Genomic DNA, 22,902 nt, shown 5'->3' on the forward strand with positions numbered 1-22,902 from the left:
TTCCTGGGTACTGGGGTGCCCCTAAATACTGAATTTAGGGGTGTGTTTAGGTCTGGGAGGGCAGTAGCCAATGGCTACTGTCCTTGAGAGTGGCTACACCCTCTTTGTGCCTCCTCCCTGAGGGGAGGGGGGCACTTCCCTGTTCCTATTGGGGGAATCCTCCAAAACCAAGAGGGAGGATTTCTAAAGGCAGGGGTCACCTCAGCTCAGGGCACCTTAGGGGATGTCCTGACTGGTGAGTGACTCTTCCTTGTTTTTCTCATTATCTCCCCTGGACTTGTGGCCAAAAGTGGGGGCTGTGCCCAGGGGGCGGGCATCTCCACTAGCTGGAGTGCCCTGGGGCATTGTAACACGAAGCCTGAGCCTTTGAGGCTCACTGCTAGGTGTTACAGTTCCTGCAGGGGAGGAGGTGTTAAGCATCTCCACCCAGTGCAGGCTTTTGTTTCTGGCCTCAGAGAGCACAAAGGCTCTCACCCCAGGGGGTCAGAAACTCATCTCTCAGCAGCAGGCTGGCACAGACCAGTCAGTCCTACACTGAAGGATTGGGTAAAATACAGGGGGCATCTTAGAAATGCCCTCTGTGTGCATTTTTTTAAAATAAAACCAACACTGGCATCAGTGTGGGTTCATTATTCTGATACGAAACTTCCCAGTATTCAGTGTAGCCATTATGGAGCTGTGGAGTTTGTTTTTGACAAACTCCCAGACCTTATACTTAATATGCTTAATATGGCCACACTGTACTTACAATGTCTAAGAACAGACTCAGACACTGTAGGGGCATATTGCTCATGCAGCTATGCCCTCACCTGTGGTATAGTGCGCCCTGCCTTTGGGCTGTAAGGCCTGCTAGAGGGGTGACTTACCTATGCCACAGGCAGTATTTTGTGTGCATGGCACCCTGAGGGGGATGCCATGTCGACTTTGCCTTTTTCTCCCCACTAACACACACAATCTGCAATGGCAGTGTGCATGTGTTAGGTGAGGGGTCCCTTAGGGTGGCACAACATATGCTGCAGCCCTTAGGGACCTTTCCTGGTCACAGGGCCCTTGGTACCACTGGTACCTTTTACAAGGGACTTATCTGTGTACCAGGGGTATGCCAATTGTGGAAACAATGGTACATTTTAGGTGAAAGAACACTGGTGCTGGGGCCTGGTTAGCAGGGTCCCAGCACACTTCTCAGTCAAGTCAGCATCAGTATCAGGCAAAAAGTGGGGGGTAACTGCAACAGGGAGCCATTTCCTTACACCGGGGAACAAACCAGTCTGCAGTGATGCATGGTGTTGGTATTCAGGCCCCAAGCATTGTGCTTAGGGCCTTCAGAAGGTCCTTGGAGTAGGCGCATTCCCAGAAGAGATGGTAGGTCGTCTCATCTGCGGTACATCCTCTTGGGCAGGACTTGTATCGGTTGAGCCCTCTTGTGTGCATGAAGGCTCTCACTGGCAGGCCTCCTGGGATGGCCATCCACGCAATGTCTTTGTGTTGGTTGGTCAGGCGTTTGGAGGCTACGTTTCCGCAGAGGGGAGGGCACCAATTGGCTCGCTTACGTCCCTCGCACGGATCTGTCGTTAGACGATCTTTGGCGTCCACTGCGTCGGGGCGGTAGCCACCAGACCATGCTCCTTAATGAACTTCTCCACTTCTTTGTAAAACCATGAGGTTTCCCAGTTGTAGGGGACGGCACTCTCCCACTCTGCCTATCCAAGTCGCCTCTACGTTGGCAGCAGGAAAAAACGTGCCATCAGGAAGCCAACATGGCTTTCGTCTTCTGACCTCAGGGTGTTCCTCACGCAGTGGCATACGAAGGTTCCCCTCAGGATGGAGGCAATGTCTGCCACTCCTTTGCCTCCCCTGTCGTGGGTTTTGAACATCACCTCCCTCTTCACTCTATCCATCTTGGAGTTCCAGATGAAATAGAAGATCATTCTCGTGATGGCCTTGACCGTTCGAGGCTGCTCTGGCCGCACTTGTTCGACGTACTGGAGCACTGTTAGGGTCTCGATCCGCAGGACCAAAGACTTCCCTTCGATCGTCAGCTTCCGGAGGCTCCAGAGTCCCAGCTTCTTTTTCGTCTTCGCCAGTCTTTCTTCCCATGATTTCTCCACCGCGCCTTCTCCGCCGAACCAGACTACAAGGATCTTCAGGAAGTCCTGCTTGATGGGAAATGGCAGTGGGTCTTTGGTGGGGGTCCAGTGGCCGAGGAGTAGGGTTTCTGACTTGGCGCTGTTTATCTTTGCTCCTGACACCTTCCCAAACTCAATACAAGTCTTCTCCAGTTCTTGTATGGAGCGCCTGTCCGCGCAGAAAACTGAGACGACTTGCATGTAGAGGGAGCACTTTACTTCGCCTCTGATGTCCCTGTTCTGTCTGATGCGTTTGGCGAGGTGCTCTATAACACAAATGAACAGAAGGGGTAAGATTGGACAGCCCTGCCTAACACCTTACAGGATGGGGAAGGGGTTGGTTTTTCATCCATTGACCAATGCTGTGCTAGAGGTGTCTCTATACACTACGGTCACCACGTCACAGAAGAAGTCGCCCAGTCCCAGCGCTCTGAGTGTCCGGTCCATGAACTCATGGGAGAAGCGGTCAAAGGCCTTTTCCTGGTCCAGACTGACCAAAGCCGTCAGAACCTTTCGGCTCTTGACGTACTCGATCGTGTCTCGAACCAGGGCCAGGCTGTCCGCGATCTGTCGACTCAGTATCCCACAGGTCTGGTCAGGGTGGACTATCTTCTCTATTACTTTCTTTAGGCGGTTAGCCATTGCATTCGCTAGGAGTTTGTAGTCCACATTGAGGAGAGAGATGGGCCTCCAGTTCTTAAGGTCCTCCTTCTCTCCCTTCTGTTTGTACAAAAGCTTTATCATGCCTTCATGCAGGGATTGCGGCATACTGCCCTTGCTCACCACGTCCTCGTAGAGGTCCAGCAAGTCCGGCCCGCCGATCAGATCCCACAGTTCAACATAAAGTTCCACTGGGAGACCATCACTTCTAGGGGTCTTGCCTCTCTTGGAGGTCGTGGCAGCCAAGTGCAGCTCTTCCAGGGTGAAGGGCGCGTTCAGGCCCTCTCTCTCTTCTGTACTCAGTGTCTTTGAGATGCCATTTAGGAAACTGTCCCCCTGGGATCTCTCTGACGACTTCGGTGAGTAAAGCTTGCCATAAAAGTCGGTGACAACTCTCATGATGTGCTCTTTCCCACTCTGGAGGTTGCCCTCCGAGTCCTGAAGCTCTACCAGCGGGGTGTGGGCAGAGTGAAGTTTCTTGAAGAAGAACGACTTGCATTTCTCGTCCTTCTCGAGGTTCTCGGTTCTCGTCCGGAAGATGATTTTCCTGGATTCCTCCCTGAAGTGCTCTGCAAGCCCTTTTTGGGTTTCCTCCAGCTCGTCATCCACGTCCCATCACCTGAGCTCGAGTTCAAACAGGCGCTGCGGTTTGCTTTGCAGCTGCCTGAAAACACTCTTCTTTTCCCATGCAGCAGCTCTGCTTGCATCCTGGAAGAAGCTCCGGAACCTGTCCTTCACCCATTGCCACCACTCGCCGGCAGAGTGAAAGAGGTCCCTCATGTCCCTCCACTCTACATACGCGACTCTGAGGTTCGCCACTAACTCCTCGTTTTCCAGCAGTGAGCAGTTCCGTTTCCACAATCCGGGGCCAGCGGGGAACTTCACTGTAAGTTCCCCCTCGAAACTGACTGCTCTGTGGTCCGACAAGTGGACAGCGATCATGGAGCTCCGCCCAGGCTTTACCTTTGGGGAGGTGAAGAGGAAGTCGATCCGTGAACGCGCTGACCTGTCTGGCTTACTTCAGGAATAATTCCTGGCGTTCGGCCCCATACTTCCCACGACATCCCGCAGGGATGCCTCACCTGTCATCTCCACAAACAGCCTGGACGCCACGTCCATCCCTGCAGAGTCTGACCCAATGCGTCCATCCTACTCTACTGTGCAGTTGAAATCACCACCCATCAGGATGGTCCTGGAGGTCACGAGCTGCATCCTGAGCACCCTGAACATCTCGAGCCATTCATTCTTCTCCGGGGGGTGGGGCATAGACATTGATGAGCCTAACAGGCTCACCAGACCACGAGCCGTCCACGACCAGCACTCTGCCGTTGACCTGCTCGGTGACCCTGTCAGTGGTGAAATGCCCCCCTTTGATCAGAACGGCGACTCCAGATGATTTGCAGTTGTTCCTTCCGGACCACTGCCGTTCAAGCTGGCTGTATGACTGGGCGTACGGAATCCCGCAATTTGCCTAACCTGGTCCTTCATGCTTCTGACGTTTAGGGTGAACAGTGATATGGACATTGTCTCAGCGCTAGCTGTCAATGTCTGAGTAAGGGAGAACTGCTACTGGGTTCCGGGGCCCTAAGCTGCTCTATTGGGGGTGCTGGGACTCCTGTTGGGCCTCCTTTCCCTTGCTCGTTTCCTCATCGTTGTCCGAAATTACTATTTCGGCTCCTGCCTCTGGGACTTTCGTCAACTGGGTCTGTTCCCTTGGGGCCCCGGTGGTGTCTATCAGGGCTAGCTGCTGGAGTACCATTTGTATGCACTGGTTTTGTTCACCCGGGGTGCCTCCCATGTCTTCTATGTTTTCTTCATCGGTGTCGATGTTGGTATAGCCATTGTTTTGGTCCTCGGCTCGGGAAGTGATGTGCTGCTTCTTTGTGGTGTAGAAGTCTTCCTTCCTTTGCCGTTGTCTTTTTCTTCCTAGCTTTTGGGGAGTTTGGGTCACGTCCTCGTCCCTCTCCATCTCCTCGTCTTCTTGCAGGGGTTCAGGCTGTGGTTCTTCTCGTCGGGGTGCCTGTTTTCCTTTGGTCGGGTCCGCCTCCTTTCCTCCTCTTTTTCCTTCCTGCACTTATCTCACAGCCACTGGGACTTTACCTGTTTCCAGGCCTTCTCTATCTTCTCGTCCTTGCTGCTGTTGTCCACCTTCTTCTTTGAGTGCTTGCTCTTCTTTGATTTTGCTGGGGCTTGGGTTGGGGTCGGGTTGGGGTCCCGGCGGTAGCCATGGACTCCTTTCCCTCTTCGTCCCCAGTTGCTTGCGTTTGTTCTGGCTCCCCTTGGGCCTCCGGTGGTGGTGCGTGGGTTGGCGCTCCCTTCTCGGGGGGTTCCTTCTGGGTGGGTGGTTTCTAATGAGGCTGCTGCCTCCAGTGGGGTTGCAGGATTTGCTTTGTCCTACTGTGGGTATCTGTATTTTCTCCTCTGGGTCGGGTCCTGGGGATTTTTGGCCCTGTGGGGCCGGTTCCTTCGGGTTGCTTCTCTTGGTTGGCTCTGGTTTGTTCTGGGCTTCTTCCCTAGAAGCCTTCAGGAGGGCATTCACTTTGGCATTGGCAGTGGGGTCTAGCTTTGGTCTGGTGGTCTTTTGGGCTGGGTTCCTGCAGCTGTGGCTGCGTAGGTTCTTGGTCTGTCTGACTTTGGGCACTGGTAGTAGGTGTGGCCTTCTCCTCCACAGAGGTTGCACACCTTTTTTCCTGTGCATCCACTCGCCTCGTGTCCGGTTTGTCTGCAGATCCTGCAGTACTTCTCGGGGCAGTCTATTCCTTTGTGTCCCACGGCTTGACACTTCCTGCAGGTAAAAGGTTGGCCCGTGTACCGGATCCTGCCCTCGTCTGCTCCCAAGTAGAAGCTTCCCAGGGCGTGCCTCAGTCTGTCTCTTCCTGCTGGGTCCTTGTGGAGGTTGATGATGGCCTCCCAAGTTGTGTTCCATATGCCTCGTTTGTCTTTGACCTTGGTGGGTCCTTTTGCAATGGTGCCGTATCTCTGGAGTAGCGATGCGATGTCCCTGTCTGGGATGTGGGGGTTCATCATCTCCACCTTGATCCTCTTCTCCGTCGATGCTGGCTCCCATCCTGTCGATATGTTAAAGGAGTTAAATGACTTCTCCCCTTTCTTCCCTTGGAAGAACTCCCAATACTTCCTGTATAAGGTGCGAGTGATGAAACTCAAGAGGAAAATCCACCCAGATGCTGATGCTTGGCAGCTCGGCACCTCCTCCCCTGGGATCCCTGCTAGCTATAAAACTAAAGTTCCAGCTGTAAGAGAGCTTTTAAAGGACTGAATGGTGGGAGGGGTTATTATTTTGGGGGCCCCTCTAACCTGCTGCGGAGACCCATAGCTGACCTAAACAGAGTGTGTTGCGCTGAACGTTTTGGTGGTGGTCCTGTTGTCCCAGGACCACCACAGGCTGATTTATGGGCAAAAATGTTATGAAAAAAGAATGCTTGCAAAGCATTATGGGTTGAGTTTTCCCAAGTGCAGTGAATATTGTAGTATCGGCTCTCCCGCTGTGCCAGGAGAGCTGCTTTCGCTTTGAGGATTTATGTTTTACATTAAGCATTTACCAATTTCAACTGTTTTAACGGGTGAGAACCACAAATAATGACTCTGATTAGGTAACTGTGAACAATGTGACCAGCGCTCCAGTACAGCCAGTCGAGTTCACGCTGTTGTGCCTGTTCACGCTGTGAGTGCCACAGCAGTTGTGCAATAATCCATGTAACTGGCAGTCTGCAAGCCGTGACAAAAACAGCCTCAAGGCAGGACAAACATGAAGCATTTACTAATGACATCAAGTGATTTTTGAAAGGCAAGCCCAGTAACGAATGAAAGTGATGGGTGTGAGATGGGCATGGTTAAAAGCCCACAGCACTCACAAGTGGTCAAATCGCTTGCGCGCTCGACCTAATAAAAAGGGTAAAGAAAATCAGTGTCTGCTCTGTCAACAAATCACAAGATATAAAACTCCATGCATTAATAGAACATTTAGGAGCAATTAATGAAAGAACTGTTAGTCACAGTTAACGAACCTGTGTAAATTTAAAAGACAAACACACCCGAGACCCTGCTCAAAATTAAGTATGGGTGCATTTTAAAATAATTAATAATGCAACAATGCTTGCAGCCTGGGGCCTGTACTAGTCCTTGGGGTAGCCAGCGCAGTGTTTGCTCACTTCCGTGTGAAACTTCTATATGGTTGAACACAGCGCCACCACTAAAATTGTTGAAAGCAATTTCTAAGATTCACAAAATCTGGTTGTTTGACCAATAATTTCTTGTTGTCCTGCCAGTTGTGTGCCATCTTTTTTGGTTTTATTTTCATTTATTTTCTTGCATATGCAGTGTTGTATTATTGCTGTATAGTTACCATGAAGCTCTTCATGTGCACCATTTCTTTAAAAAAAAAAATATATATATATATATATATATATATATATATATATTACAAAAAAGTGTGTGTGTGTATGTGTGTGGGAAGTTGGCTCTGTATATACTATCTCAAAGTGAGAGATAGTGTGCAGAGTCCAAGGGTTCCCCTTAGAGGCTGATAGTGGCAAAATTAGATAATACTAATGCTCTATTTTGTGGTAGTGTGGGTGAGCAGTAGGCTTATCGGAGGGTAGTGTTAAGCATTTGTTGTACACACACAGGCCATAAATGGGGAACACACACTCAGACTTAACTCCAAGCCAATAGGTTTTTATATAGAAAAATATATTTTCATAAATAATTTTTAGAACCACAAGATTCAAATTTTAGGTAAGTACATAAATTGCAAAGTGCTTCACACAGGTAAGTATAGAACTTTGATTTAAAACCGTAGTACACACAGTTTTGGTTGTAATGGCAAATAGCTATTTTAGAAGTGGACACTGCAAAAATGAACTGTAGATAAGTAATAGTTTTTCAGGTAAGTAAAGCACTTACACAGTCAGTCTCTTGGACATAGGCAGCCCACCGTTGGGGGTTCAAGGCAACCCCAAAGCCACCGCACCAGCAACACAGGGCCGGTCAGGTGCAGAGGTCAAAGGAGGGCCCAAAACACATAAGCGGCTATAGAGAACAGGGGTGCTCTGGTTACAGTCTGCTAGCAGGTAAGGACCTGCGTCCTCGGAGAGCAGACCAGGGGAGTTTTGTAGAGCACTGAGGGGGAGACACTCAAGCACACAAAACACACCCTCAAGGGCACAGGGGCGGCTGGATGCAGTGTGCAAACTAGGTGTCAGGTTTTGTATTGAAAACAATGGAGGGACCCGAGGATCACTCTGGTGATGCAGGCAGGGCACGGGGGGCTTCTCGGGCCAGCCACCGACTGGGCAAGGATGAGTTCCACCTGCTGGACACTCCTGCACTGGTAGGTGGTTCCTCTCAGTCCTGGGGGCTGCGGGTGCAGTGCTTGGTCCAGGCATCGGGTTCCTTTGTTACCAGGCAGTCGCGTTCAGGGGGAGCCTCTGGATCCTCTATGCAGGCATCGCTGTGGGGGTGCAGGGAGGTTGACTCAGTGTGTCCATGTTGTTGGAGTCGCCTGGGAGCCCTCTCTGCAGTGTTGGTTTCTCCAAACTCGAGCCTGGGGCGTCAGTTGCAGAGTGTGAAGACTCACGCTTCTGGCGGCAAGTGAGAGTCTCTTTTAAGTTGGTTTCTTGTTGCTGTTTTGTAGTTGTTTCTGGACAGAGCCGATGTCCTCGGGAGGTTCTTGGTCCTTTAGGTGCAGGTCAGTCCTCTGAGTCCTCAGAGGTCGCTGGTCCCGCTGGATGCTTCGCTGTGCAGGTTCTTTGAGTCTGGTGACAAGTCGGTAGGGCTGGGGCCAAGTCAGCTGTCGTCTGCGTCATCTCTGCGGGGCTTTCAGCTCAGCAGTCCTTCTTCCTGACCTTAGGGGCTGTCCTGACTGGTGAGTGACTCCTCCTTGTTTTTCTCTTTATCCCCTCCAGACTTGCTGCCAAAAGGGGGGGCTGTGTCCGGAGGGGAGGGCATCTCCACTAGCTGGGATGCCCTGGGGCACTGTAACAGGCATGAGCCTTTGAGGCTTACCGCCAGGTGTTACAGTTCCTGCAGGGGGGGGGGGGGGCCAGTGAGAAGCACCTCCACCCAGTGCAGGCTTTGTTCCTGGCCTCAGAGTGACAAAGGCACTCACCCCATGTGGCCAGAAACTCATCTGGTTGTGGCAGGCTGGCAGGAACTGGTCAGGCCTAACACTAGTAATTGGACTGGTATACAGGGGACATCTCTAAAGTGCCCTCTGTGTGCATTTTTCAATAAATCCCACACTGGCATCAGTGTGGATTTATTGTGCTGAGACGTTTGATACCAAACTTCCCAAATATCAGTGAGCCATTATGGAACTGTGGAGTTCGTAATTGACAGACTCCAAGACCATATACTCTTTATGGCTACCCTGCACTTATGATGTCTGTTTGGCTTAGACACTGTAGGGGCATAGTGCTCATGCAACTATGCCCTCACCTGTAGTATAGTGCACCCTGCCTTAGGGCTGTAAGGCCTGCTAGAGGGGTGACTTACCTATGCCACAGGCAGTGGGTTGAGGGCATGGCACTCTGAGGGGAGTGCCATGTTGACTTAGTCATTTTCTCCCCACCAGCACATACATGCTGTGAGGCAGTGTGCATGTGCTGAGTGAGGGGTCCCCAGGGTGGCATAATACATGCTACAGCAAGGTCTTTGCCAATTGTGGGAACAAAGGTACAGTTTACGGAAAGGACACTGGTGCTGGGGCCTGGTTAGCAGGATCCCAGCACACTTTCAATCATAACTGGCATCAACAAAAGTCAAAACGTTAGGGGGTAACCATGCCAAGGGAGGCATTTCCCTACAATATATATACACACACACATATATATACACACACACCAGATCATACCATACCATAGTAGGCTGCGGTACTGCACACCAAGTGACCAGACTTGTAGAATTGATTAGGAAACCTTCCAACGCTCCTACTTGACTTTCGCAGCCGAGCACCAGCAAACACTGGCACAAATGAATTCCTGTTGCAGAGAGTTGGGTGTCAGGGCTGTTTAGCTGGGTGTGCTGCTTATGAGTGGAGGGCACTGCTAATAAAGACTCTGTTTGCACATGGCATGCAATCTGCATTTTATTGAATGAAGTTCAAACTTAGAACATTTTGTCTTCCTCAGCCCTGCAGGGTGCCCGGGTAGCTTTGGTTTCCTACCTGCTTCTTTGAACAGTGGTTTCGCACCTCAAGGAGGAGCTACAGTGGTTCGAATGCAAGGCCTGGCGTACAATTCTGGCGTTAAGGAGATTCTTAACATGTTCCAAGGCTATCAGGTCAGTGCCACTTGACTGTTGTCATATTTATCATTACAAACCGAGCAATGAGTGGAGACTGCTCTACATCACACACATGATTGTTAAGGCTCCCAGTTTTCAGTTTTTTACTGATTTTACGGATAAACAAAGACAAAAGACATTATGGGCCTGATTACAACTTTGGAGGAGGTGTTAATCCGTCCCAAAAGTGACGGTAAAGTGACGGATATACCACCAGCCGTATTACGAGTCCATTATATCCTATGGAACTCGTAATACGGCTGGTGGTATATCCGTCACTTTTGGGACGGATTAACACCTCCTCCAAAGTTGTAATCAGGCCCAATGTTTCTTGTCTCTGTTTAGAGGCAGAAAAATACAGGGAACTGGGCTTCTTGTGAGTGTCTCTCTGTGCTGTCTTTAATACATTACAGGCCAGTGGGTGAGTAGACAGACAACATTGGGTGTTAAGAAAACAGGATGAGGTGTCGTTAATTACAGGAATATGTAAAAAATATTAGTATAGTGCTAATACTTAACTGTGGCTGCTTAATTTGCTAAAACATGAGTCATCAAAGTAGAAGTACATGTTTAGTAGTTAAATGTGAAAAAATAAGATTTTATGAGTTCATTTGCAGTCAAAACAAATAATAAAGCACGGATAAATACAAATAAGATGGCCAAAAGAAATAACTATGAGGGAGCTCCAAACACATCTCACTGGCCTTTTGGCCCGAGCCGTTTGGCAGATACTGAGAGTTCTTGGCAAGCATTCATAATGGTTTGACGGTCTAGTTCGGTTTTTCTAATGGTGTTTGAATTACAAGAGGTTTTTCCACCTTTGATCCTAGTAGGTGGGTGTTATCAACCTGGTGTTTTTCATCTTGATCTGTCCTTGGGTGGTTCCCCCAGTGTTGGCATCACCTGCTGTCTGAATGTATGCCCTAATTAAACAGCAGCCGCTTATTGCAATCCATTAACATGCAATTGTCATGAATACATCCAAAAGTCTGGTTTAAAATTTGAGAATCTATTTTTATTTGTGTGGTATTCAGATGAAACTGTCACCGCATTGTGCCCAAAGCAACATCAGCGTGGTCAAGTTACAAATACATTTATGCAGTATTTATTTCTTATAGGCATTATATAGCATACATTGCATTTTTAGTTAATGGATTACCCGTGCCTATCCAAGGTGCTCCTGAAATAGGAAGGTGCTCTTCCGGGGCAGCATCTCTATAATAACTAATTGCTCTACTGACATGATTTTTTACCACTATGGGAAGTCAGCATTGCAAGTCAGTTCATCAGTGTTCACTCTAAACTTTGTGGTGCATCGTCACCTCTGTACTTGGCAGTGACAGTACCAGCACCACCCCCTCTCTCCCTATTACAGATGAGGCATTTCTGTCTCCTTTCCATGGAGAGTCCTCACTTACCTAAAATGTTTCCCCATATCATCAGCTTAGCGCTCTGTAAACATTCAGCTAATGGTTCAGCTTGCCTCATAAGAAGTACTTTTGCCCTTTGGTGTTCTGGTAACTACACTGGGAACACCCTCTTTGGCCCAATTGTAATTTACCTTATGTTTTTCCTGTTACCTCACCTGGACAGATGTAGTTTCCAGAGGCCTCGTCATGCAACAGTTCACAGGGCATCCATACAGCCATAATGAACTTCAGGGACATGCTTCTGTGGTTTGTTATTGTCAACTAATGTACAGATGGTTGCCAGCCCATGACAAGTTTCAGTTGTCTTCCCCTCTAACTCATAGTCTGCATTTTCCCGTCATAGGGTGCTGGCCTCTTTTCATTGGTTTGTGTGCTGAGCACAGCACAGATGGTGTCTAGCATTGTGCATCTCTGCTTGACTTACAGTACATAACCAAATGTACGTGTTGGGGAGGAAACATCCCCACGTTTCATTTCCAATCAGGACTTGTTTCTAGGTGAACAAACATCCCGAAAAAAGATAATAATTAGGTAATAAATAATGTAATAATAATTTAAGTGGAGGCAATGGATCCAGCTGCCTTCCTGCTTCATAGGCTAATAAAAGGCATGCAGGTAGAGATGCTGCCTGACCTTGCTTCCTCTTTGACGTTAACAATGCTTATTTTCTTTTCTTTTGTTACTAGCTCAAAATCCATAACCCACTAGAAAGATTTTCAGCTCTCCCGAGGAGTCCCACAGTCCTTTCCTCACACTTTTGCCTGTGACTGCCAGGGAAAATCAGGCCCCACCCCCGGTAAACCCAGAAATCGTCATGGAAGCCTCGTTCCCGTTCCGTGGTAAATTGCAAACGAGCATCTGCGCCCAGGCTCGCTTCCTCGTCCTCTTTATACATCTGTCTGAAGGTCTCCCCAACACCAGTGTCTTCAAGGTGCCCGCTGCGTCTTTCAGTACCTTCTTCTTTAATGTTGAATGTCTTACTGCAGGTTCACCAGGCCAAGCTAAGAATGAGGGGGTGGCCCAACCACATCGTGGGAGCGGTGGGAGCTGACTCATAGGCCACATGTAGGCAAGATTCATGAAAGGAAATAAGATGCACGTAGAGACAACTACACAACGACGTTACCTTGGACTACACCCCCAGCGTACGGAGGAGAATGTATGCATGTGTGCATTGTGGTAAGGTAACTCCAGCACAGAGCACAACCGATGAATGTTCGTAGTGCAGCGGTGCACATGACCTCTTGGGCTTTGTCTGGGCTCTGAGTGATGGATGGCGAAACAATGTAGTGGTCAGAAATGGACTTGGATATGCCCTATAGGTGAGGGAGCGTATCCTCTGCATCACAGGATTACTTGGGGGACAGTTAATGACGTAGCAAACGGTGTCAAGAGATGGCGGCCTGCTGCATCTTGTCACCATCGTGCCCCACAGCTCACTTCAGCATCATCCGTTCCGATGTCTCTGAAGCCGCTGTAGTACCGATTACCGGATAACACACAGCTTGTGGTGCGTGATGGAAATGACTGTCTAGGAGATGGTTTTCACTTCCTACCAAGCCAGACCAGTGACGCAGATAGCCCTCGGTTAGGCGTCTGCTATTTTGTTCAGTTGCTCGCTAGGGTCGCCGAGTCTTCAAAAAGCTTTGTGGGCTATGACTGATCTTACTATTTCAGTAGTGGAATTGCAATAAGCCGTCTTCTCCAAGTAAACCCCAAGTTACGGCCACCAGGACCCCGTGAACGCACTTTGCTCAGGTATCACACAGATCACAGTCTCAGAAGGCACACACTGCCAACATTTCGTGAACACCTGGATAGCTGCTTTGCTTAAGAAGAGTGAGTTGAATTTTGGAAGGCAAAACCAAGAAAGGCCAATTTCTTTTTTTTTTTTTTACCTCACTGAAGTTGAAGAGGGACTGCTTCGAGTCCATTCAGAACTTTTTATAGGTGGCTGCAATGTCCAGGGTTGCAGGAATATAGTTCACAACTTCTGCTTGTCTCAGAAAAATGCTTGGATGGAGGACTCGGTTGGAAGGGTCGGTCCTGAAGGAGTTGTGCGAGGTGGTAGGAAGCAATGCGAAAGGGACTATTTAACTTTGAAAAACATTTTCAGTGTTTCTGCCTCCACTGTTTCCTTTTGTGGTCGCAATAATAATGTAATTTCCTTAAGGGATTAAAAATCCATTATCCGGCAGGAACCTGAATCTAGTTCTGAATTAATGTTACTAAATTATTCATAGAGATGAAGCGGGTAAAGCATTTCTCACTCTGCTTCGGCCCTTTGCTGTAGCGACTATTCCACGAATCCATCATTATCAGAAACCTAGAATTCTGTCCTTTTGATCTGAATTACTTGGCTCGTTACTCAGTGATAAATCGGCGATCTATCGTGAGTTAACTGGTGTCTCCTACATCGTAGACCAAATGCAACAGAGCTCATTCACAAAAACGTATTAAAATGTCAGATGTCTTCTCCTTATATATCTCCAATCTTTATCGGATTCCTAAACATTCTATGTTGTACTCATTTAAATATTTAATATTTTTTTATTTCCAAGAGTACTCCTGCAGCACACATAGGCATACATTACATGAGCAAGTAAAGCATAATTCTGATGTGACATTGGTGAATGCAAATCCATAGTATGCAAAAAATGTAGTAATCGGGCAAATAATAATAATAATAATAAAAAATATATATATATATATATATATATATATATATATTAGAGAGAGATATGAAAGATATTCATCTCACTACAGTGGGCTGTTGTCATATAATTTTTTATCTCCCTCATTCTTTCTCTCATTATACCCCCCCCCCCCTTTTAACTCTACCTCTAGACCTTCTTCATCAGCTTTGCTGCCGCACCAGCCTGAGCTGCAAACTGAGCAATCTCCAGACCAATCACTTGAACTATCAACCACCTCACGCCCAGCTAAGGGAAAGAAAAACAAATGAACAACTCCTCTACATCCACAATAGCTGCTCACTACTCAGAAGCAACAGAATGAACAAGAGCAACCTACAAATGATAAACCTAGAAACCCTTCTAGAAATACTGCATCAAAATTGACCAATAGCAGGGACCCACCAATATCTTTCTGCTGTCCAGACCAGAGGGAGAACACTCAAATTCAGATCCTTGTGCATGCTTGATTGTTGAGTAAGTGGCTACTCTGTGGGTATCCTCCAGTATTACCTTTGTGGGTAAGTGGAGGTATTCTGGGGTCATCTAAATACAGACGGAACAAAAATGTCAACACGTCAAGGAGGGTCATGTCAGTGGTGGAGGCGGGTAAGCCAACAGATTAATAGGCCGATCCAAGCTGGAGCTTAACCAGAGGTCGGACTTGGCATAAATTTATAGCACATATCCCGACATGAATTACTTACAGGCACTGTCAGATGTGTCAATCATGGAATATGTACCACAGAGATGTAAAATGGTTTGCTTAGGATCACACAAGTTTGTGAAGTGGGCACGCTCAGCATTGTTGCGCCCATTGTTTCCTGGTCCCACACTGAACAGTTCAGCTATTGATATCACTTTTCCATTAAAGACTAAAGCAGTTATATTATTACACTGACGTCAATAAATACCTGTGTCACTAGTTAAAGCAATCTGACCCAAGAAGTCTAAGTACAAAGATCCGTATGACGGAAGCCAGGGAATATTTTATTTTAGTATCACTCCATTCCCGTGACTTATCATACCTAACAATTTCAAAAGGGGTACTGTACAGCAATGAAGACGATTACAAAAATTAGCAAATTAAAGAAATCTGACCGTCCCCAGAGTTTGTGGAACTCAGTTGCAGATAGAGGAAGCAACTTTCATGTACACATTCTGTTTTTAAACTCAAGAAAAAGTTCTGGCAGTCCTGACCGTACAGTGAAAAGTATGGAGATGTACTGGGCAATTGTTTTGTACTGTAACCAAATTCTTCCAACGATAAGAAGCATTTCTAAAACCAAAAGCTTGATTTACATTATTCTGTTGCTGTGCTCTTTTGTTTGCTTTTGTGTCTTTTCTCTACTTATCACTAAGAGCTCGCTTGCTGCAAAGCAGGAGAACCCCCCCCCCCCGTGACGCATGCTCCCGATGGGTCAGATGCTCCCCCTGCAAAGAACTTGGAGGGGGGGCCCTCTGAACTCTCTAAGGCCAAGTGCTGTGCGGAGGTGACCCCCTGGAGCTCAGGCCCCGCACCGCTGCGGCTGTGGGGCCCTTTGTTACAGCACTACGATGGGTCTCCACACAGAACCATCGCTGCCTGACTGGCCATCCCAGTACACCCCTTAAAGGGGACAGGACTCCTAACCATAACCGGCTACGCAGGATACCAAACCTGAACTCAGCCAAAGGACTAAACTTGGCAGGCTGCCGTGAGCCCCCCAACCCTCTAAATATGTTCAGGCCCATCCCCCCAGAAACCTCCACTACCATTCCAGAAATAGAGATCACCAACACCTTCCTGTCAGCAGGGAAATTCTCTGGTGAATTAAAACCATCCTCCTTTAAACTAAAAGCAGCGGTCTCCAACCTTTTGTGTAAAGAGAACTACTTGTGATCAGTGAAAATCATTGTGAGCTACTAAAAGCTGAGCAACTCGTGCATCGCCTCGTGCTACATTTTTTTCGGCGCTATGCGTGCAGAGGATTCTGGGCACTTTAAAAGTCAGTGCTGGAGCTCCGTATGAAACGCTACTGTTTGAAAGCTGTTGGCCACACTGCGTTTGGTACTGTGATGTAGGCAGGTCGGGCTGTTGGTGAATAAACCCTGCACCTCCCGCGGCCTCTCCTACACTTCATCTGCTCCGCTGTCCCTCCGCACCAGGCGCATGGTTACCATCGGTGCAGCAGGTGCAGTGGCACAGGACCTGGGTGTCCCGAGGGCCCCCCCGGACCCCGATTGTTGCTTGATTTTATAATTCAGCAGCAGCCCTCAGTTAGAGGGGGTATTTCCTTACTTGCACTGGGGCGCATGACCCACTGACTACGCTACTGCTTAGCACTCAGTCACTTACTAACCCAGCAGTTGTGCGGTCCCAAAACACTGATTTGGCAGCATCTGAATAATCCCTGCCATCGAGGATTACCGAAAACACCAGGGGCGTGCAAATTCTCCTCAGAACCGGAATGATAATCGGAGATAGACATTCGGAGAAAAGAAAAGGGGGCTCAAGAAAGAGAAGTGCTGGCGAGAGAGTCCTGACTGAAGCGCAACAGACGGAAACTAGGTCCGGGGGTTGGAAAAGTAACGTTTTATTATGGTAGCAGAGAACATACAGTGCGTGGCAACTTTTAAAACCTACACCAGGAGCTGCAGGATACCTGGGCGACCTCCTGCAGTCATGCCACTTGGACCACTTTAGACTCGGATGTACAACTTGCAACTTATGCAAATGTGACATTTTTCTCGCAAAAATATTTTGTTCCAATGTATTTTATTTTTGCCACAGGCCAATCATTCTTCTCCCAAATTCGCCCCTTTTCTGCTTTCTAAAGTTATTTAGCACTGCGTTTCAGCCATAATTTATAGTACGTTGCCACTGTCCAGTGCGTTTACCACAGAGGAGGAGGATGACGCAGTCCCTTATTTCATACTCAAGACACCCTTGTGTGAGTTTCCAGAAAACCATGCCCATTTCCAGGCCAGACTCACTGCAGACAAGTTGTGCTCTTAAATCTGAGTTTTTCAGGCATCCCGACCGCAGCAGCTGCAGCAGCACACCAGAAAGCCCCTTTCCAAGAAGAGCCGCTGCGTGTTCTGGCCTCTGTTGTGGATTTGGGCTCACTTACATGTACTTTCAGTTTCCAGGCGGTTACTCTTCCGTGAAATTGTACGTGTTTGTTTCTGAACAATAATTTTGTTTCTCTCTCATTATTGTGCCAATTGACCATTCGCGGAGGTCTTCTGCCGTGACACTCATAGTACTGGAAACCAATACAATAATTACCAGGGCCTTGCGTTGTGCCGAAATGTGCAACGTGGATCGATATCATTTGGTGCTTAAATTCTCACCCCCTTTCCCGCTTATCTCAGCCAGCAGATTATACGGAATCGCATTTTACCCCCGTGAAGCGAGTCTTCCAAATATCAGAGCCTCACCCTGCGGCACAAAGCGGAGCCAGGCACTCCCAGGCACCGGTGACAGGCCTCTCCCCAGTGCCCTGCGGTTCGCTTCAGCCCGATGACTGGGCAGTGTGCTGGGCGCCGCCAGCACCCACAGTCCAGGCCTGTTTCAGTACTCCAGTGCTGTGCAACTTGTGCAAGCCCTACCCCAGCCTGAGCTTGAAGGTATCAGGCCTGGTTGCAGAGTTTCCCCGAGTGAGGGTTTCAGGCAGCGCAAGGTAGGAGGCGCTGCGCGCCAGGACGATGGGATTTTGAAATGCATACCCGCTCTCCCTCAGCTGAGCCGTCAGCAGCTGGAATGGGTGGAGGGAGCAGCGCTAATTTTACACAGTAATGACAGTGTAGGTAAAATATACAATACAAATATGCAAAATATAAACTGCAGTGTTATTTTATCGAAGGCACGACACAGCTTTATTAGTGAAGCTACAAGGTCACGAGCTTCTCCGAGGGTGTTGGCGAGCTACCAGTGGCTCAGAATCAACCTGTTGGAGACACTTGAACTGAAGAAACAGGGACGTGAACAAGTGACCCACCAAACTACAGACCAGTATCAAATTGACTCTTCTTTGATAAGTCCAACATTCTCCCAGATTCAGTGGCGTAGCGTGGGGGGTGCAGGGGGGGCTGGCCGCACCGGGCGCAACATCTTGGGGGGGGGGGCGCTCTCGCACTCGCTAAAATCCACGGGTTAGGGGGCGCAAATTACTTGCCTTGCCCCGGGTGCTGACAACCCACGCTACGCCACTGCCCCAGATTTCATCTTTCCTCAAACATGTGTGTCTTCTATCAGATAGAATGGGTTCAGGCCTAGAAGGAGGAGTGAATTAGAACTAACCTCCATCTGGGACAACCTGAGGAAATGCATCAATGCAAACGGAGTGGCTGCTGTGCTCCCACGCAACCTATCATTGGCATTAACACCGAATACTAGCTGACAGGCTTTAAAAACCACAGGTATGCATGGCTGCGTGCCAAGAAATGGATAAAGCCCTACTTTAAGAATATATCCCAAATTGTCTCACTGGCCCCGTTCAAGATCCACTTTACAAATTGGGGTCCCACAAGAATCGCCAATCTCACCCTCTTCCCTACATCAGGAAGTCATTCAGCCTCACATGCTGCTATTATGCACATGATAGTCAGATCATCTTAAAACCGAAACGCCCTTCCGAGGTCAAGACGTCTGGTTTTGGCAAATTTGAACAATGGAAGGAAGAGAATCACTTCAAACAAATCTCCCCAAAAACAGAAATACTCATCTGTGGATCCAGAAAAATCATAACCTTCTACCCTTCCCACTATTAGAAAAGGGACAGCTGCGGCTAATGTCAAATGAATTTAAAAGACATTGAGTGATATGGCCTCAAACTCTTGCTTGAATCCCAAATCAGTAATGTGATGAGGTACTTTCTATACAATGAGGACACTATGAAGTTCCTCCCATCTCTGGTGCTAGTGATATTCCGTCTGGGGTATGCAAGTAGACTTTACCTTATACTCTTGAAAAACATTTTTTTGTAAAACTACAAAGAGTAGAGCTGCGAGACAAGTTCTTAACTGAAAACAGATGGGACCACATTATTCCTTTTCTCGAAGCACTCCAGTGGTTATCAGTGACTAGAAGAATATCCTTCAAGTCATTCGACAGAACAAAATGTCTTACAATGGAAACTCACGTCAAACAAACAAAGGGGAAACTTGGATCAAGTATTGCCTTACACCTGATAATCCCCATATAACCAAAAACTTGCCTAGATGGAGCTATCAATCAAAACAGTAATTTAAGCTGTGGAATACACTGCCAAAGGTCCTCAACATCCACCAAGAATTCAGAAGAGAAATAAAGACCTGGCTTTGCCCTAATGCTGCATCCGATTGATCTGATGCTGCAGCCAGAGAGTGGTTTGTATATGCTGCTTGTGATGTTATCCTCACACTCTACTCTGTACAACTACAAGCGTAAGCTGCACACTCATGCTGGTGCTCAAAGTCTGGAGCACACACTCCAGACCTCACACACAACTCCAGAACCCAAGACTAATAGATGTGGCCGCTATCAACACCCTTGTCCCATCTATACGCTACAGATGTGGTAATTACACATGTGACTGCTAGAAGGTGCTTTGGGGTTTACACAAGTGGTAGAAAAGTGCCAGAGAAATGCTACAATACAGTCCATATCTGGCTCAATTTTCCTGGTTTCTTGCACACATGCATATTTTGGGCAATTTCTCAATTTGCATTCATGGATTTATGAGACTGTAACAATAACATGCTCAATAAGGTAAACTATTTATGTGGACGAAATCCGATTCTCTGCCATCACGTGCAGTTTTGAAAAGTTGTTGATTGTCTCTTGCCTTGAAAAATTTCAAGTTTTCTTTATGAAGGCAAATTTGAGATTCTACCACAATATAGTTTTCATTTCTATCTCCATCCCAAACCCTGCTTTAGTTTAGCTGTGTTTAAAATAACAGGATAGCGTTTTGTGGAGGCTGAGCATGCAAGACCATTGCTGACTCATTCCAAATAATATCTTTGTATTTAATGCTGCAGTGCTTAGGTGTCCTATGAATAGAAGATCAAAGTGAACACATGGTTATGTTTAGAAAGACAAGGTCTATCTCTGCTGTCTAGAGAAGCTATTTCCACTATAGAGATGTTTGCTTTATGCCCTCAGAAAGCAGGCAATTCAGCCACCCCTGCACAAGTGCATTTAGAAAGCCGAGATGTTTACCAAACCTAATGTAATTCACCCGATGTTTCCAGTTTTCTAAATCACTTTGTTTATACACAGCATATATATAATCATTATATTGCTGCACTACCCACAGCTACTAATAATATTTACTTTTAGAAACGTTTACATTATATTAATAACCTTTAACAATTCATAATAGATGTGCCTCATTCTGGTAAACTCCATTGACCATGCCACCAGAACCACTATTCTTACCCTTTTTCACCTCAAATCTCTATTTTTCATACACTAAGGTTGAATTAAGTAAAAGGGTCATCATGCACATGACCACAGACCCCTCTTTTAAATAGAGTAATCTGAAAAGCAATCGTCCTTCCCTGGAAAATTAGCATATCTTATCCCCCTTGGTGTTTCCCTATCCCAGACTTTCCCACTGTCATTCCCTACATTAACCTAGAATGCCACAGCCCCTCCCTGCTGTTCTGCTATTCTTTTTTCCCGGTAAATGAATTCTTTGTGAATTAGTTTAGTTTTAGTGATAAGTTTAGATCTTGAAGACACAAATAGGCCTAATATGAGTAATTGGGCCCTTCCTACAATTGCTTTAAAAACGTGGTGCATTGTCTCCCTTACATGGTTTTTAGTTTTCATGTTTGGTATCTGACGCTTATTAGTAAGAAGCCAATGTATAAGTAAATCATAGGTGACCACTTTACCATGTTCCCCTAACCATGAATGAACTCTTGGTTCCTCTAGCTCAAAAAAAGTCAAGACGTTCCATATAATTGATTATCTTAACATCAAAGTCCCTTAGGTCCAAAGTTAATTATTTTCCTTGCCAGAACAGTGGTTCCTCCAACTAGCTCAGCCCCATTAGTACAGTATTTCTCATTAGCTGGCAGGAGGCTCACTCTCTCTGGAAAATGACACTAAAGGTTACAAAGTCAAACGTCCTGGTTTATCTAATGTAGTGAATGTAATACGTTGCATTAAGCTCATTCTGCATTTGAGCATGAATGTATCTCTTATACCACACAGCAGTTCCCACAGCACTCATCCCGAAATCTTGAAATAGGGGCTGACGCCTCCTCTGCCAAAGCTTTCTTGATGGCTATGTTGCCTTGCGGGAGAAAAAAGGCATTAATAAGGTCCAAGTTAGCAAAAATATATTTCCTGTTAATGTTACGCACCTGAATATTTTGAGACTTCTAGATAAATAACCCCTCCACACCAGAAGGAGTTTTATGAGTTATTGCCTTGTGTTCCTAAGTACAACCTCCTTGGCTACAAATCAGACTTGCTATGTTACTCCAAATAAATCACTACAAGCCCATGTTTTTTTGTCCCAAGATAATGTAAAAATGAATCAGATCCTGGGCCCTTTCTTAAACCCCCATTATGTGCTATCCCGTGAAAGAACATTATTATTTCTGGGGACATTTTTGATATCTTCATATTTGTCTTTTCTGCTGTTGTGTTTATCTTGAAGAAGTTGGCAATACCAATCAATGAGTGATCAAGTGCTCATCTTGAGTTGAAAACCCTGATAGATGTGAGGGCAACGGGCCCCTGAATATTTTTAACACTTTATTGGCATTTGCTTCTATTGTTTTACAATGTTACACATTTTGTTTGCATCAGTACCATTCATGTAAGTCTTTCGTGCAATTCGACAGTACATTTAGTCAGCCTTAAGTTATTACAGTTGTTGTCAGTTCTTAACATGCCTTATTCTTCTTTTTTCTTCTTTCTGTGGATGCCTTAAAGAAACGGTCTATGTATGTCCTTATGCTCAAAATATGTATCTTGGGGTATTATCTATTTTATATTCTGCAACTACTTATGAACCTTATTGAACTGTTAACTGAACTTCTGACTGAGCCTGTGTTTGACTGAATCTGTGCTGTTGAAGTTTTCTGGTTGTCTGCTGTGTATGTATCTCGTCTTACCTGTCTTAAAGGTTGTTCAAATAGAAATTACATACAATAATAACATGTGCACTTGACCCTCCTTGCTTGGATTATCCGTTACATGACTTTAGGACTCACCAACTGCCTCATCGGTCAATGAAGCCTCCAAAGGGGTGTCCTCCATTTGAAGTGCATCCAGTTTAGCTGGGAGGTGTGGGGGAGCATAAGGAATGTCTGGATGCTGATCCCCTGTTCTAAGAATGGAATTTCTGCATATTAGACTACGAAAGTTACCTGGTGATAATAAAGACTATTCAGGTGGGAAAGAGAGCCCTAATGAAATGTGTAGGTTATGTAATAAGGGGAAGAGGAGTATGATTCACCTTTTATGTCTGTGCCCTGCCTTAGAGCAAGAGAGAAAATGCCTGCTAAAATTGCTTTTTAATCAACGTGGTAAAAGGACATGCAGGCAAGCAGTAATAGCATGCCTAAAACCAGGTGACCCAATCCTGAACTCACATATGGTGAAAATTTTAAAGAAGGCTGAGAAGAAAATTTTAGGGAAATGAGTAGAACGATGAGACTAGAGGGGGACCAAAAAAGACCAAGGTTATGGACAATTTTCCCTTT

The 22,902-nt window shown here is 46.8% G+C and overlaps 1 protein-coding gene across 2 annotated transcripts in view; it reads left to right on the forward strand.

Moving 5' to 3' along the window:
- ESRP1 (epithelial splicing regulatory protein 1) overlaps window positions 1-22,902 on the forward strand; it is a 289,890-nt gene that overhangs the window by 252,222 nt on the left and 14,766 nt on the right. For both annotated transcript variants that reach the window (XM_069220486.1, XM_069220487.1), the window contains exon 14: window positions 9,935-10,085. In XM_069220486.1, coding sequence (XP_069076587.1) covers window positions 9,935-10,085 — 151 coding nt within the window. The remainder of the gene's footprint in view (window positions 1-9,934; window positions 10,086-22,902) is intronic.

This window comes from Pleurodeles waltl, chromosome 2_2 (genome assembly GCF_031143425.1).
Source record: "Pleurodeles waltl isolate 20211129_DDA chromosome 2_2, aPleWal1.hap1.20221129, whole genome shotgun sequence".
Classification (NCBI taxonomy): domain Eukaryota; kingdom Metazoa; phylum Chordata; class Amphibia; order Caudata; family Salamandridae; genus Pleurodeles; species Pleurodeles waltl.